This window comes from Notothenia rossii (assembly GCF_949606895.1).
Source record: "Notothenia rossii genome assembly, chromosome: 12".
Classification (NCBI taxonomy): Eukaryota; Metazoa; Chordata; class Actinopteri; order Perciformes; family Nototheniidae; genus Notothenia; species Notothenia rossii.
Window position 1 is genome coordinate 8,522,721 of NC_136911.1, and position 17,976 is coordinate 8,540,696.

At 40.0% G+C, this 17,976-nt stretch overlaps 1 protein-coding gene across 1 annotated transcript; it reads left to right on the plus strand.

Moving 5' to 3' along the window:
* The first annotated feature begins 720 nt into the window (after window positions 1-720).
* Window positions 721-17,012, plus strand: LOC307025944 (ras-related protein Rab-18). Its single transcript, XM_079660956.1, has 7 exons — window positions 721-922; window positions 3,005-3,060; window positions 12,147-12,208; window positions 12,496-12,568; window positions 13,568-13,686; window positions 14,028-14,094; window positions 14,608-17,012. Exons 1-7 carry the CDS (start codon window positions 855-857, stop codon window positions 14,775-14,777), a joined length of 615 nt encoding a protein of 204 aa, XP_079517082.1. The 5' UTR covers window positions 721-854; the 3' UTR covers window positions 14,778-17,012.
* Window positions 17,013-17,976: the final 964 nt, after the last annotated feature.

The window sequence follows — 17,976 nt, forward strand, 5'->3', positions numbered from 1 at the left end:
CCATTTGTTCTGTAGAAAATGCAACATAAGGCTGATGGCTAGAGGCATGCTCCAATGTTTTAAAAACATTTCTGATGATACTGAAGAGTCAATAACAATGAGTTACATACGTAATTTAAGTTCAGAGCATAGCATGCATTATATATTCTGCCATGTTTTCATCTAAAACGTTATTGATAATATATAATCTGTATAAGGAGTATTTGAAAAAGAAATGTTAAAAAAAATTATGAGAAAGATTGATGCAACTTAGCCGTAGAATAGATCCTCTGTGCCTCTGTGTTTTGCTCTCTAATGCCATCATCCCATCTTTTCTTGATTTATCAGCTTTCCTGTAGGACATAACGTTTTTTATGTATATTTATAATATAACATCTGCCCATTATATATATGTCAACTAGAAATAAAAAATCCAATGAAAGCGTTTTCCTTTCAAATACATTATTAGTATTATTAACATATTTAATACAAGTAGTTCAAGGGCATACGCTTTATGCACACAGTAACCTTGTATGTTTTCATCCCTGAAGAGAATGATTCAATTATAAAATGCAAATTAAAAAACAACAAATTCATTAGACCTAATTTGTATCCAAGTGTGTCCTATTGTATTGCAATATATAATCATAATCCCAGGGTCTTCTTTGTTATGTAATCAAAAACCCATCACCTACAAGCGGAAGTGCCAAAAAATCAAACCGGATATGGTTGGAGTGAGGCGTCTTCGTAACAAGACATTAACCACTATCTTTGTAGCAAGCTGTAAACAGGAACGCAAGTAACCGAGGAACGCCGTTTTAAGCAGGTTGTTTTAGCCGTTTATCAAGAGTAACATCGCTCACTGTTCAAGAAAAATGGAAGACGACACACTAACGACGCTGAAAATACTGATAATAGGGGAAAGTGGTGTTGGGAAGTCAAGGTAAGCTGTAGTTATCTCAAAGAAAATGATGTCGTGGCTCACTGCTAAGTGAGATAGCTAGCGTTAGCTTAGCAGCCAACCAAATTATGTGATGTTCAAAGATAATGCGGCATTTTAAAAATGATTTAGACTTCTCCGCTTTAGTGCTTTTATTCTTTAATGTAAAAATCAGACCTTGATTTTACTTTGTACATGGTGTTGGCAGCCAAGCTAACCTTAGCTAACTGGAGGTAGCTGTGTGTGACATCACCCATTTCATGTCTGACAGATGTTGCAATCGAGACGGCTATGCAATAACTATTCCCTATTTCTAATCTTACTTTATCTGGCAGTAATACATATATTTATCTAAGATCAAGAGGTTAACACATTAATATGAACAGAGCTAGCTAGCACTATCTTAAATAAATAGCTACATATAACAGGTCATGTTTCAGTTAGTTTGGCCTCTTCAAAGACTGCTGTAAAGCTTTGACATCACATTTGATTTTGCCAACATGTGGTAAGCAGGTCCTTGTTAGCAACCACAAATCTGCCTAATATTCAAGGTAGAGTATAATGTTTTTACTGAGTCTGGCAGTGTATATGTGGTAGTATGCCAACGTGCTGAGGTTTTTCTGGCATCCACCTCTGTGGTCCAGACTGCATGAAATAATCCTGATAGCCAGCCTGATCCATCAACCATCACATGGCAGTATGTGGTATCTAGTACTGCATGCCTTCCATAGTCATAGCATGGTACATAGGTAATGAGCTGCCCACAGCTTTATTGTAAGCCTTTTGACATGGGAACTGTCTGGTTCATAATCATGTATCACTGCAAACTGATGACAGGGCCACATATTCTTAAAATGACAAAGTGAACCACAAAAGTGTGTAGTAATCAGAAGAGTGAGATCTTCAGCATGATCAAAAGGATATCCTATGTTAAAGGGAATGAGTATCCCCTTCAGCCAAATGTTAGTCGAGAAAGCACATCATCTCAAATGTTTGAACTAATTCATGCCCTTAACATCCTTAAATGTCAGCACAAATGTGACTCTATATTGCATCTTGCTTCCTCTGTTCCATTTGGTTGGCATCATCCTATTTGCAGGCTCACTTAAATCTTGAATCTGGGCCTGTTTTAGTGTAACAGTAGCAATGTCTTGTTTTCTTTCCCACTTTTCTCCAGTAGTGCTGTTAGCGTTCTTAATGTAATGACAGACCACAGAGGAGAGACTGAGATTATGCCAACACCATAATGTATAGACCTAGTTTGCTTATATTTTGAAAAAAAAACCGCTGCCTTTTTAGTGCATTATTGAGCCAAAGGGCATTTTCAAGGATGCAATTTTGTATTATTATTATTATTATTATTATGAAATAGGCTTTTCCTTAATACAATAAACTTCAGTCTGTCATTAGTTTCCAATATCATGATTTGAATGCTCCTGAGCCAGCTGTACTATTGTCAAGATGGCACACTGACTGGACAATTTTAGAAGTTGCATGCAGATATTTAATATGTTTCCCTGCAATCTGTTGAAGCCCTTAAATCATCAGGGATGCCTGGCATTGATTACACAAGTTTTATTTTACCGTAACAAATGACCTACGCAGAACACATGTCTTACTTGGCTGTCTCATAGCCTAGCTCATCAGTTGAATGGCCCTCTAACAATAAACAGTCAGCGCTCCTCCAGCATCCTTCCTCATGCCCCATGAGGAAAAATAAGAGAATTAGGCTTGGGTCAGGGGAAAAAGGGTGCGCTTATTCCATCATCAGCGCTGCGATTATGGCCTTAGCACTTGATTGGTCATAGTTAAGAAATGAACCCTGTCCTCACTGCAATCTGACGGTGATATCATCTGTACAACGTGTAATGCAAGTGTAGATCAAAGACGTCAATAGAAAGAGAAAAAGATACATAACTCAGTGAGACGCTGCTTGTCCTGTTATCTAAATGACGCAAATTGAAACCTGATCCCAGACCAAACGACTTCTCAACCTGCATGGAATAGAATAACTGAAACAAACTTCTGCTGTGTTTGTTAGTGATAAATGACGTGATCTAATTATTTCCTTCTTCCTGTCAACAGCCTTCTTTTGAGATTCACAGATGACACATTTGACCCAGAGCAAACGGCAACAATAGGTGAGTAACACATGAGCTCAGTTAGAGGTAAAGAAATAGCAGTGTTTTGTTGTGTGGTAACAGCGAGTGCTTTATAATGGAGTGCAAATGAGACAAGTCTTTAATGGTACACACAAACAAGGATTTTATTAAATTAAATCATTTGGGGAAAGCAACGTGTCAGCTCATATTATATATGTCAGCTCCTTGAATGTTATTCATACCCACAAAAAAGAATGGACAAAGTGTATCCATGTATCCAACCCTATGTGAGCCTTGGTCATGAGATATTTAAGAGAAATGTTAATTAATCTGAGTGTTCAAAACTCACATGTATGACTCAATCATCCATATGAGTTTTGAACCAATAGACTTGCTTAAAGAAGAAAATAGGGAGCTATAGTAATCCAGGCAGGTAGAGATAAAAGCATTGATGACACTGTGTTCTACAATGCTTTTAGGCAAAGCTAGACAGATGTAGCAATACTCCTGAGTTCCAGAAACGAGACTAAAGCGATTTCTTAATGTGAGGGTCAAAGTTCAGAGGATCAGACTCTAAACCAAGACGTCTAGCAGATGGTTTGAGTGTGGACTTCTTTAAAAACTCAGCTGACAAAGTATCATCCTTTGTCAGCTGAGAACCAAACGTTTTGATAACAGTAAGGCAACAGTGAGATCTAATGTTAGTGTTCAAGTTTAAACTGAAACAGGCCTTTATAAGATTCCTAAAGGTAGAATACTTGAAACATGAGTGTACCTAGTTTTTAGGACTTCTAAAGGACTACCGTAGACAACGATTGCTACCACATTGAGTAACTGAGGCATAAATTCTTCTTCATTCTGCCTCTTAGCTGGTACGCCCTGCTGCGGCGGCTGGCAGATCCTTCACATTGTTCTGGACAACAATCCAAACAGAACTACTGTAATCGCTTCTTGTATCAATTACACACCCAGCAGGCTCAACTGCAGAGCGTTTTAAATCAGTTATTTCAAGTTAAAGATGATTTTGTCCTGAAATGAAAGTCAATTTGAGGTCACTGTGCAGATGTTTGGCCTTTTAGAAGATCTGCTAACAGCTGGAATGAGCTGGAAGTGAAAGTAACCGCGATGCCACACACCCTCTCAGCCACAGATATATTTGATTTACTGGTAATTCAAACTTCATGAAAAGGTTGGAAAAATCTGCAGTGGACCAGGCTATCAATCTTATCCCGTGAACTTTGACATACATTATTCAGCAATTCAGTCGATGTCTTTCCAAATTGTGATGGATCTGCCAATAATATCAGCTTCTTTTTAGTGTTATGAATCATTTGAAGCACAGAGGACACACCTGTTGTTTTTTAAGGCTGTAACTTCCTTCCTTGTCTTATGTTCAAGCATTCAGCAACTCCAGATTTACAATGTTCTACTGATGAGTTTAGAGGAATGAACCACCTAGTATCTAATGTGGTTTGTAAGGCGCGTATAGCTCACAGTGCTCTCTTTGTTACAGCTAGAGACACACATCCCAGGAGAGGTTGAAACAGTTGAAACACTTTTTCTCTTCTCCCAGGTCAGGGCATGGATCTCTGCTGGGAGCTTTTGCCAAAGAGATGTCTGTATTGGAGCTACGCCTCCATCGTTGACTGAAGTTCCTTTATTCGACAGAAATGTAATCCGCCATCACTCCATCTCGATTATTGCAATTTTCATCCCTGCCACACCTAAACTGTGTAACCGAGTAACAGTGTCCCATTAGTGTATTGGAAATATTACATCTTTTTTTTCTTCTATTTGCATAATTTTGAATAAATAAATAAAATATAAACAAAATATTCATTCGTCTTCGCCGTTCCCCTTCATTAAAAAATGAAATCAAAATAAAACAAGTGAGACAAATGGAGAAAATGATATATATACATTTATACATTTATTTATGTATTAATAATGAAAGTATATATATGTTATGAAGTAAATGATGTATTAATACAATGTGTGTAATACAATACTGTATTAATGGCACCTGTTTGAACTCGTTATCAGTATAAAAGACACCTGTCCACAACCTCGTACAGTCACACTCCAAACTCCACTATGGCCAAGACCAAAGAGCTGTCAAAGGTCACCAGAAACAGAATTGTAGACCTGCACCAGGGTCAGTGTATGTTTTGGTCATTGGATTTTCTTTTCACAAATGGATATTCAAAAACAAAAAACGACTGGATATTTGATTTTCGTTTTCAAATTGAAAAACCAAAATTGGCGTTTTTCTTTATCATGGTCAAAAATGGATTTATTAAACTTAAAAAACGAGATGATTTTCATTTTCTACTTCTAAAAACAAAAAATTAAATCACTAGAAAAACCGAAACAAAAAACCCCCCGTTTTTTCATATTCTGCTACCGGAAGTTGTCTTTCAAAATAAGAGCACAGATGAGGACTGTCAATCCGTGTATCTACGGTCCATTTGCTTTCACAACGAAAACAGCCAACACACACATTGAGCCCAGAAAATGAATGTTATTAAGGGCTGGAAATATAATAGGCCTGTGTCTAAAATGGACAACATTGTTAGGAGATTTCCACGATACAGCGATTCTGCACTGCGGTCAACTCAGCCGTCTCTCGAGTTTGTTATTATTTTTTCTGCCAATAGTTATTCGTGAGATCAACCCTGTTGGACTCAGTAGGCTAGTGGTGAAACTACTCCCACAACAAGTACTATGAAGTACTTACTGTGTACCTTTTGAGTAATCCTCTGTCAATGTCCCCTCCCGCAACCCTGTCTCCTAAAAATGACGTTCCCACAGAGCTATACTGCATCCTCAATTACGTTTAGCGAGAAACGTATTTTCTCCCACGTTACGGTCGTTATGAACGTATCTCAAATACGTTTATTTTCTATATATCTTCTAGAAACATATTTTCTCCCACGTTACGTTTCTTATGAAAGTATCTTAACTACGTTTATTTTCTACATATCTTTGCCATTTATTGTCTTGCTTATAATAATGATAATAGTCATTTATAAATATCATTTTAGAGCATACATTTGAAATCAGTAGGCGAGGCTGTAATTTCGCCAGCTGTTACTCTCAATGACGAGGCAAAAAATAACAGTTGTAACATGCCAGAAAGCTGCTATGTCGTTTATTGCACCTCAAACATTAAAACAAATCCAGAGTTACGTGTTTCTGTATACCTCTAAGAAGAAAGGACAGTAACAGAAGATCTCTGTGAAGCCAGATGTGGTGTTGTTAATGCGATATGATATCCGAAAAAAAATTCAGTTTAGGATGGCCGAAGACACTACACTACCCATAATTCCCAGCTATCGTTTGGGACTACAGTCCCGTTGACAAACCCCATGATTAATCTTCAAGCTCTGGGATTTGGATGTTGGAGTGGCCAAGGTTACGCCGAGCGTCAAGCTCTTTGAAATGGAATGAAACCACGCCAGACTAACTGGACTCGAACGCCCCCCGAGAACTACACACGCTGGCTATTGTGTTTCGCAACCTTTATATATACAGTCTATGTTTGCGACATGTTCTCTATGGCACGTCTCTACTGGGAATTGTAGTTTTAAAAGACGTTTTATTTTTTCCCAAAATTATAAGTTGACAGTATTAAACTGTGTACAGCCCTGGAGGTTTAGGCGATGGGAAACACATTGGTGTGTACACATTTAAAACATGTAATTACTAAATGGGTGAAAATCTCTTGTGTCCATAATGGGCAGCATTAATATATACCCACATGACAGCTCATTGTTACTTTGTAATTCTACTCCACTACAATTCAGAGGTTAACCTGGTATTTTTACTCCACTACATTTATTTTAGTTACTTTGCAAATTCTGAGTAATGATGTGAAAAATAAACAACCCTTAAAGCACACTTTAGTTACACCTGAGTAAAATTCAGGGAAGACTAAATCTGCAGATGTCTATAAAGTATATTCATTTCTCGTTATTCTCTACTAATGGTTAATTAAAGACTGTATATAATTGCTATTTTGCACATCCCTTTCAAGATTTCAAGATTTTCTAAGGTTTATTGACATATCATATACACAAACGGTGTAGTTATGCAATGAATGAAAAACTTGGGTCAAAGCATTTAGTCAGCCACCAATTGTGCAAGTTCATCAAAAGATGAGAGGCCTGTAATTTTCATCCGAGGTATACCTCAACTATGAGAGACAAAATGAGAAAAAAGAAAATCCCATTGTCTGATTTTTAAAGAATTTATTTGCAAATTATGGTGGAAAATAAGTATTTGGTCAATAACAAAAGTTCATCTCAATACTTTGTTATATAACCTTTGTTGGCAATGACAGAGGTCAAACGTTTTCTGTAAGTCTTCACAAGGTTTTCACACTGTTGCTGGTATTTTGGCCCATTCCTCCATGCAGATCTCTTCTAGAGCAGTGGTGTTTTGGGGCTGTCGCTGGGCAACACGGACTTTCAACTCCCTCCAAAGATTTTCTATGGGGTTGAGATCTGGAGACTGGCAAGGCCACTCCAGGACCTTGAGATGCTTCTTACGAAGCCACTCCTTCGTTGCCCGGGCGGTGTGTTTGGGATCATTGTCATGCTGAAAGACCCAGCCACGTTTCATCTTCAATGCCCTTGCTGATGGAAGGAGGCTGTCACTCAAAATCTCACGATACATGGCCCCATTCATTCTTTCCTTTACACGGATCAGTCGTCCTGGTCCCTTTGCAGAAAAACAGCTCCAAAGCATGATGTTCCCCCCCCCCCATGTTTCACAGTAGGTATGGTGTTCTTTGGATGCAACTCAGCATTCTTTCTCCTCCAAACACGTCTAGTTGAGTTTTTACCAAAAAGTTATTTTGGTTTCATCTGACCATATGACATTCTCCCAATCCTCTTCTGGATCATCTAAATGCTCTCGAGCAAACTTCAGACGGGCCTGGACATGTACTGGCTTAAGCAGGGGGACACGTCTGGCACTGCAGGTTTTGAGTCCCTGGCGGCGTAGTGTGTTACTGATGGTAGCCTTTGTTACTTTGGTCCCAGCTCTCTGCAGGTTATTGAATAGGTCCCCCCGTGTGGTTCTGGGATTTTTGCTCACCGTTCTTGTGATCATTTTGACCCCACGGGGTGAGATCTTGCGTGGAGCCCCAGATCGAGGGAGATTATCAGTGGTCTTGTATGTCTTCCATTTTCTAATAATTGCTCCCACAGTTGAGTAGCTGCTTACCTATTGCAGATTCAGTCTTCCCAGCCTGGTGCAGGTCTACAATTTTGTTTCTGGTGTCCTTTGACTGCTCTTTGGTCTTGGCCATAGTGGAGTTTGGAGTGTGACTGTTTGAGGTTGTGGACAGGTGTCTTTTATACTGATAACGAGTTCAAACAGGTGCCATTAATACAGTTAACAAGTGGAGGACAGAGGAGGCTCTTAAAGAAGAAGTTACAGGTCTGTGAGAGCCAGAAATCTTGTTTGTTTGTCGGTGACCAAATACTTATTTTCCACCATAATTTGCAAATAAATTCTTTAAAAATCAGACAATGTGATTTTCTGGATTTTTTTTAATTTTATTTTGTCTCTCATAGTTGAGGTATACCTAGGATGAAAATTACAGGCCTCTCATCTTTTTAAGTGGGAGAACTTGCACAATTGGTGGCTGACTAAATACTTTTTTGCCCCACTGTAGGTATGGCCCTACTCAGTACTCAAGTTGTAAAAAAGAAATCAGGGGGGATGGTGGATTTTATCATATGGGGTAGGGATGTCCCGATCACCTTTTTTTGCTCCCGATCCGATTCCGATCATTTGATTTTGACAATTTGCCGATACCGATTTTTCCCGATCCGATCTTTATGCAATGCATTAAGAGAAAAAAAAGAAAAAAAGCATTCAAGTTGTCCCTTAAGGTTATTTTTTTTATTTAAATTGGATATTCTAACCAACATGGATATAGCTTCTTTCTTTCACAGCAGCAATGGATCAGTTCAGTTGTGCAGCATTGGATCAAAACAAAATAAAGCTTTCAGTACTCGTTAGCTTACTGCTACTATTAGACACTGCGCCCACTCTGTTGCCAGATTTGAGAGAAATAAGCAACCAGGTCTATAAAAACAAGCCCCAAAGAAGCAACACATACATGATGTTCTGTAATTTGAAACCAAAACTAAGGCCTCAGGATGACTTTAAGACTTGAACATGGTCATTTTTGTTTTGTAACATTGAATATATATATATTTTTTAAAGTATTTATAAAAAAAAAAAAAAAACGATCCCCGATTTTTTTTCTCCCGATTCCGATCTTTTGAAAATCACGTGATCGGCTCCGATCCCCGATCACGTGATCGGATCGGGACATCTCTAATATGGGGACATAATTTGTGCTGATAACCCGCAGAGGGTGGGAGACCAACCAGCATAAAGATAATTATTATATTCCTAAAACAACATGCATGTTATGGATGTTCAGATACTCCTTTCATTGCTCTTGACCAAGGCACCTCAGAATTGGAGTCGGTCCCCGGGCTGCCATGGCACCATTAACATTTAGGGTCAAATGCAGAGGACAATTAGTGCAAAATCTTTTTTTCACTTTAATTTAAAGGGGGGGAGGGGATACACAAAAGTGGTTATAATGGAAGTCTATGGTACAAATATTGTAGGTTAACAGTCCCTCATTTATTATTCAGATGGATCAGCTGATGATACTAATAATAAAGTCAAAATTGTTTTTAGAATATTGAATTATAGAATATTTGTTCAAAAAAGCAGTTACTGGTATACGATCACAACTGGTATCTAAAGGGTTAATTTTGTATCGTGATTAATTAAATCATTATGTAAATGTAACACTTAATGAAACAATTGAGGAAACATTTTTGAAATATATTGATCCGTCATCATTTTATTGCAGGTCAAATACAAATCTTTTATGTTAACATTCCCAATGTTACTTTTTTTAACAGGGCATTAAGTGCAAATTGAAATTGTTTACAAAATATATTAAACGATTATACAGATAATACAAAATAGGATCAATGTTGTCAATGGCTGCCTATATCACTCTCCCCCATCTCATAGAAGTTTCCAAAGATTTTCATAATAATGCGTTTTGGTCTCGATTTTTCTGGCTCTTGCTATCGGATTGTTAGCTAAGCAATGGCTATGAAGCCAAGTCTTGACATATGCATCTGGTCTGAACTTGTTCAGTGGAGGGCCAACACACTTGATGAAAAGCAAGGCTGACATGCTTTTTACCTCTAGGGAGCTTCTACTTGTGGTTAAAATGTTCATCTGACTAAACCCACGTTCACACTCAGCTGTGGAGATGACCAGAGTGTTCACTGCTTGAAGGAGGGGTTTCAGCTCTTCTGGTGCTGGTGGTACTGGTATCATTTCATCAACAGTTTTGAGTCTTACCAGCTAGCTAACACGAGAGAAAAACGTACCTAAACTCCAAACTAAGTTGTTATTGCTGCTTATGTCCATAGATTCCACCTTTGGTGACAAAATTAATGAGTAACGACTAAGATTACTGACTCTTGACTTATTTTTAGCCTTTTTAAATATGAAGTCCCTCAGATTGCGTTGTCCTCCTGGTCGCTTGGCCATTGTAATGACCGTTACCTGCGCGAGTGCTGCTATGCAGCTTCTGGCATCAATCAAACAGGCGCATCACAGCGCTCTGGTGCCCTCTAGGGCACTCGCATAGCATAGCGTCAGTGACTTGGTAAAAATGTCATTGCGTGTGTGCGTGCTCCCTCGTCCACAGTATTTTACTCAAAATGCGCAAAATGAATGTTGAAATAGCAGTAATACCAGTGCCACGTTCATTGATGAAATGACATAAGGGATGGCAGTTTTAGAAGGGGGATGATTTTGACCGTTTTTATTTCAGGGGGGATGCCATCCCCCCTCATCCCCCCTCAACTCGAGTACTAGCCCTACAATATATTATTCAAATATAGCATGATGGGTCCCCTTTGATAAAGTTATCATCACTTGGGATCAGTCATTACAAAGGGTTAAAAAGAGACAAGACAGGGAAACGCTGACTCACCTTGTTGTGTTTATGTCATATTTATATTTAGGGCTGTTTTGAGGCCTGCAGACATGTTGTCTTCCAGCAGTAGCATGTTGTTGTGTTCCGAACAGATGTGTAACTGTATGTTCTCTGGGAGAGGTCCGTCTGGTCCAAGGTTAGGGGAACGTTCAGCGGAAACTCCTCTCCACATGCTTTTGGCAACAGTATCCGAGCAACCCTGCTGGACTTGAGCTAGTTGTTGTGATTGACTGTGTGAACGCTTTTTATCCTGTGTGTGGTGCACATTCTAATGTCATATATCCTCCGCCTGTCTTCGTGTCCCCTCTTCTCCTCCTGTGTTTTGGCTCGGAGCTGTACTCTCCTCCCTAGCCCCAGATGTAAAAACAAGCCTGACACAAGTGTACATTTCCCTGGTAAATCTGTCAGTGGATGCTAAAGCTCCGGCCAGATATGTCACGCAAACACGACGAGACACTGCACAAAGGCAATAGAGGAGATTTACTTGTTGAGGGGATGGGGGACAGTGCTGTTATTTTCATGTAAATGTCTCTTCCTCTCGCGGCTGGATCTCTCAGGGTGAATCATGGTTCCCTGAGCCGTTGTGCAGGTGGTGGATTCTCTAATACAGACCTTTAGGACATTGAACCACACACCGTCCCTTTGTGGTGGATATGAACACACAGTCACACTTTGATTTAAAGACAGGACATGGGAAGGGCACAATGCCAGTCTGAAGAGTTGGGGTTAGCAGAAGTTCAGAGACAAAGTGTGGTGTGTATGATCAGACAATTCATCATCCATAATTATAGTCTGTCAGGGATTTGATATTTTGGAGAGTCTCCATACTGGGATTCAGGCCTTAAGCCCCTTTAAACTGAGCAATTCAGCATTCATATCCTATTAACACTAATATATATTTAATCTTCTTATTGCTCATTCTTACTTTAACTTATATTTGTTCTCTTTATTTTTAAATATTTAATTTAATTAATGATATAATGGAGCAACCTACATTTCCTGCAAAGTATTCAGATTCTCATAATTAGTTTTGCATGATTACTGACCGATTTTTGTTTTTATTTGACAGGTGTTGACTTCAAAGTGAAGACCGTTTCTGTGGACGGAAACAAGGCAAAGCTGGCGATATGGGTAAGTGTCAGCTCTGCTCCACTCTCTCCTGTCACCCCTCAAACTAAAATATGGCTCTTATCTGTAAATTAGAGGAGAGAGATGAACCGTCTCCTGACCCCTATCTGAATGTTCCCTCCAGCGGCCAGTAGATGGCGCTTATGTAACACCGCTCCTGCCTCCGTGCTCCCCTCAGAGCAGTCGGCCTTGTTGTTTACGTCCCCTTCCGCCCTGCTTTTCCCTGTGTCTGTTGGAACGTCCTGATTTCCCTGTGAGTGTCTCAGAGCTGAGCTGCTTGTGTTTTGCAGGACACGGCGGGACAGGAGCGCTTCCGAACCCTGACGCCCAGTTACTACCGCGGAGCCCAGGGAGTCATCCTGGGTAAGCCGAGCAGTCGACGCCATCATTGCTCCAACACCTGTAGTGTGTGTGTGTGTGTGTGTGTGTGTGTGTGTGTGTGTGTGTGTGTGTGTGTGTGTGTGTGTGTGTGTGTGTGTGTGTGTGTGTGTGTGTGTGTGTGTGTGTGTGTGTGTGTGTGTGTGTGTGTGTGTGTGTGTGTGTGTGTGTGTGTGTGTGTGTGTGTGTGTGTGTGTGTGTGTGTGTGTGTGTGTGTGTGTGTGTGTGTGTGTGTGTGTGTGTGTGTGTGTGTGTGTGTGTGTGCTCCATCAGGCAGGTCAGGCTCCTGGTTGTTAAGAGAGTGATGGCTTTTCATCCTGTGACCCACGCACACTTTCTAGCCTCTTCTCTCTGGAAGTTAGTTTATGCTCTTAAGTCAGACTTCACATATGGACATGCATGTACAGCTTGTATATGAACACACACACACAAACACACACAGGAACTTAGTTCAAACTCTTAAACAGACTTCCTCTGCAGCTTACGGTTTCTGACCACTCTAATGATGTATAGAAACACAAGGCGCCCTGCTCTAACGCTGGGATTATGATCGCTTCCCTTCTGATATCACAAGGCTTTAGTCCCTTGGTTTGATCTACCATGTGTTTTTACGTTAATACCTTTTTATTTTAGGTGGTTATTTTAATCTTCATTTGTTGTATTATACCATTTTTTACATGTTGAAATAACTCAGGATTACGGACGTTAAGTGTTATTATGTCTGTGCTTTTCAATAAAACAGCAATCAAGTATCATTTTTTAAATTGAAAGCCATAATCACTACAGAGAATAAAGGGTTAAAAGTAATATTAGTCTTTTTTGATATAGTATACGTCTAATAATAGGATATTTTTAAAACATGGATTCATAGAAGAAATGCCTTTCATGTGGTCTTAATCAGCACCTCAAATAAAGCTATGAGAACATGTACAATGTGTGTATGCCTTTATTCTGAAACTCTATTCTGTATTTGGTTTGTCCCAGTGTATGATGTCACACGACGGGAAACCTTCACCAAGCTGGACAACTGGCTCAATGAGCTGGAGACGTACTGCACGAGGAACGACCTCGTGAAGATGCTTGTTGGAAACAAGATCGATAAGGTGGGCGCTTTTGCATAATTCATTATATATCATTTTTCTTTTACTATAAACATATATTTCAGAGAACAGGAAATTAAATATTAGTTTCCTCAAAAAACTGAAAATCATCTTACAGCCATTTGACAAATTACAGAGCTAACTGACCGTGGCAGACTCACTTTCATATTTTGGCAGCTGCTCCTTCCTTCACCAGCACACCAGGATGAAATGCCCACTAAGTAGAGCATGATGAATGTCCTGTTCTTTGTCTGTGAAATTCACTTTTCCTCTCTGACGGCCACAGCAGCTCACGGCTCCGCCTGGCAGACCTGGAATAAGCCATTACCTCTCTTTTGTTTTAGGAAAACCACGATCTAGACAGGGCCGAGGGGCTGAAGTTTGCAAGAAAACATTCCATGCTTTTTATAGGTAAGTCGGGAGGATTCCCCGCTCTACAAAGGGCTGCTGGGCATGAGTTACAGCAGGCCATTACACCGGGGAAACCACTTTGAAATAACTCGTTTCTGAGGAATGCATTGCTCTATTCATAAAACGGGCTTAATATATCATCGTCCATGCGCTCTTATTCGCCCGGTGTTTTTCGTTATTTAAAAGAGCTTGCATTTCTAGTTTCTGTCTTCATCAAACATTTTTCAATTAAAATATTTTGTTAAAATATCCATGTCCTAGGCCTTTTCTACATTAATTCTGATTAGATTTCATAACTAAGATTGATGTCTAATTAGCATCTTAATGAGTCTGGGTATCAGTTATTGTTGAGACATTTTCCACCTCCCCCCCCCCGCGCTCCGAGCCCAGCATTTGATGATATCAAGATGCAGACATGAACAGTCCTCTTTCTTCTTTAATCCATTCCATCCAACTCGTCTTGTTTTGCCTCTTTTCTCTCTATCTGTCCTTTTTGTTTCTCTCTCTCCGTAGAGGCGAGTGCTAAGACCCGTGACGGTGTCCAGTGTGCGTTCGAGGAGCTGGTGGAGAAGATCATCCAGACCCCGGGGTTATGGCAGAGCGAGACCCACGGCCGAGGGGTCCAGCTTTCCGACGATGACGGGGGCGGGGGAAGCTGTGGCGGCTTCTGCTCCCTGGTCTAGACAACGCATGCAGATACACACAAACAAACACACATGCACACACACACACACACACGCACACACACACACACGCACACACACACACACACACACACACACACACACACACACACACACACACACACACACACACACACACACACACACACACACACACACACACACACACAGCCAAACCCCCCCCCCCACTGTGTGCTGTCCTGAGCTGAGCTCCCTCCTCAGACATGAAGGCAGTGGAGGTCTCCTGTCCACACACACACACACACACACACACACACACACACACACACACACACACACTACCTGTGTCCTCACAGACTTTTGCACACTTTCTAATAACAACGCTGCGCTAAAAATGCAAATTCAGCTCGGCCTTCCTCTCAATGGGATTTGAGTGAGTTTCTCTCCTGTTTTGTTTTGAGTTCGTTTTTTTGTGCAGTTTCTGGTCCTTGGTCAAAATGTTAACCATTCTCGTTTCATACAGAGGATTTAAACAGTGGTGGAATTAACTGAATCCAGTTCTGTACTTAACTTTATTCTTCTACTCAACTTCACCTAGGAGAAAGAACAAAATCACATTAACATGACGTGTTTATATGATTTATATAAACTACTAACCCACTTGATAGAACTCAAAATATTCTAAATGTGCTCCAATTTTAAAATCAAACAAAAAAACTCTTAAATGTATTTATAAGTTATTAAAACAGAATAATATAATACTCTGTAATAAGAAAAGAGAGCCAATCTGCAAAATCAGCGCTTTAATTACTCTAAGTACATTTTGCTGGTGATATTTCTCTACTTTTACTAAAGTAACATTTTGAACTCACGACTTACTTACGTCCAATGGAGTATTTTTAAACGGTGGTATTACTAATCTGACTAAAGTATAGGATCTGAGTACTTTTTCCACCACTGGATTTAAATGAAGCAGGGCAGTGAAATGAGTCCTAGTAGAAACCAAAGTGAGTCAGGCTCATGGCTCGATGCAGTCTGCAGTCTGATAATGAGAATGAGAATGGAAACACAGATTTGACTCTGTCTTGTCTACAGCATGCTTATTGTCCTCGGAGCACCTCGCCTTAGTAAGCACATCTGTATCAAAGCAGGGCCGACTCCCCCCCCCTTGTCCTGTGCTTGATCCTGCCCCCAGACTCTATGAACATTACGCTGTTGCTTATGGAGAAGCTTATCACGCCAAGCCGTCTTGTATTCCCGCTCAGCACTAGAGGCTAAAGGCTTGGTATCATGTGTTGTTCACACAACTGCCTCATTTCTTCACAACCTAATAGAGTTACCAACTGTCTGGAATGACGTTTTACAACTTTTTATTGACTTGGGACTTCAAACTTTTGGTGTGTTTTTTTTTTTTGAAGAGTGCATAAATCAAAGAGATTGGCACCAGCGAGCTTTCCACTGGGTGCCGAAGAAGACTGAACCTCTTTAAAATTGCACGCCTTTGTTGTAACGAGTTGCTTTAATGGAGTGCGACCTACTGGCACCTCCTCACTCAGACAGATAATATCAGTAATAACACTCCTATGGTTTTTCATATGGATCCCTCCGACTGGACAGACACAAAGGAAAAGTGTTCAATATTAAACGGGGCAGTGAGTCATAAGGGTGTTTCCACTGAATTTGGAAAATCAAAGAAAACGCTGTGTGCTCCCAGTGCTAATGGATTTTACAGTACTCCTATCTCTGTGTTTGCATCTGAGAAGCCGTTATAAATGTACGTACCCCCGACCCCTCACCATGTTTGTAGTATTCGAGTGCTGGTCTGTCTTCTGGGAAACGCCGTTCTGAAAGTGAAACAGGGATCGTGAAAAAGACATGGATACAAAGCAGGTCTTATCACCACTTTTTTTTAAATATTGTTTAATTGCATGGGAAACTCTGCGTGCCATTTATTTGTTTGTTTGTCCAGTGAATGGCCTTCAGAGGCTTTTTACTATAAATACTTTAACTTATATTTAGCTGCAAGTAAAAGATTGCAAACCATTGGAAATGAATGGAATAACTAAACAAAAAGGAAGTGGCTTTTACTTATTTAACCGGTATAGCTGTCTTATGTCTTCAGAAATATGTTGAAACATGTATACCTTGTAAATTGTGTGTATTTCAGGAATTTGGTGGGGAAATTCCTGTAAGAATTGTAAAGCTGAATGTATACATATTTCAATACAAACCGCCCTATGTATTAAACTAAATAAAGGACTTTTTTAAGTGAAATCAAGTGAGTTTGTTGCATGGTGTAATGCTGTATAATCTTTAACTCAAAGTGCAAGCTTGTATTATGATCAAGAAAAAGTCTTCTTTTTGATTATGCTCAAGTGTCCAAGTCTTGGTCAGAGATGAGCCATACATTGTCTGTCATGTTGGAAATGTCACTGTTAGGTGATGGGTTTTTCACTCTGCACCCTTCACATTCCTCTGTCCTCAGAATGAAGACTTGTGTTTAAACAGTGTCCGAGGAACCTCAGACCCCAGACGTGTGATCTATCTAAATCATCTTTTTGGCAGGCTTCTCAGGAAACACCACCGCAGCCATAACTCACTCTACTAGTGCTCTAACTGGGATGTGCCTAATTCCTGGGCGATTATGAAAGGGTCGGGGGCTGGCAGCGAGAGCGAGGACTCTTTCGCTCGTAGCATATCCCTCATCTCCTGCCGCAGCCGTCTGGAAATATGTCTCAGTCAAACAACAACGGAGGAATATGGCGTAATAATGCCTTCATGTGGTCCAACCATGTGCTGAGCTGTAGCACTGCTGTTTCCTCGTGCCTACACTGGAAAAACATCAGCTTCTCAAGGGGCTGAGCTGACACATTCTATATTTTCTGAGAAGAATGTACAAAGATGGCAGATATACATTCCTTTTATAGCTACATCAGGAGAAGGACGGTGTGAAGTGGCCTTCCTAAAAGCCCCGCTCACTGCCCTTCTGTTTTTTATTATCGTTTCATTATTTGATTCTAAAATGGAGCAACAGTCACAAAACCTAATTTCCTGGTATTATGGTTCTTATTCTGAATCTAATTATTTGTTCTGATTGTCTGTAATTTGCAGGTATTAACCAGAGTATTGGACATGAATGTAGGGTTGGTGAATAATTATATTCCTGATATACTTTTACAAAAATCACTGTTGAGGTGGCTTTACAGCTTTTAAAGGTGGGTTGATAACACAACAATTG

Bases quoted from the DNA above. Each gene is read 5' to 3' on its own strand.
- LOC307025944 (XM_079660956.1), top strand. From the start codon at position 855: ATGGAAGACGACACACTAACGACGCTGAAAATACTGATAATAGGGGAA. The intron at 923-3,004 runs GTAAGCTGTAGT...TCCTGTCAACAG, and splicing joins AGTGGTGTTGGGAAGTCAAG to CCTTCTTTTGAGATTCACAG. The intron at 13,687-14,027 runs GTGGGCGCTTTT...CTTTTGTTTTAG, and splicing joins TTGGAAACAAGATCGATAAG to GAAAACCACGATCTAGACAG.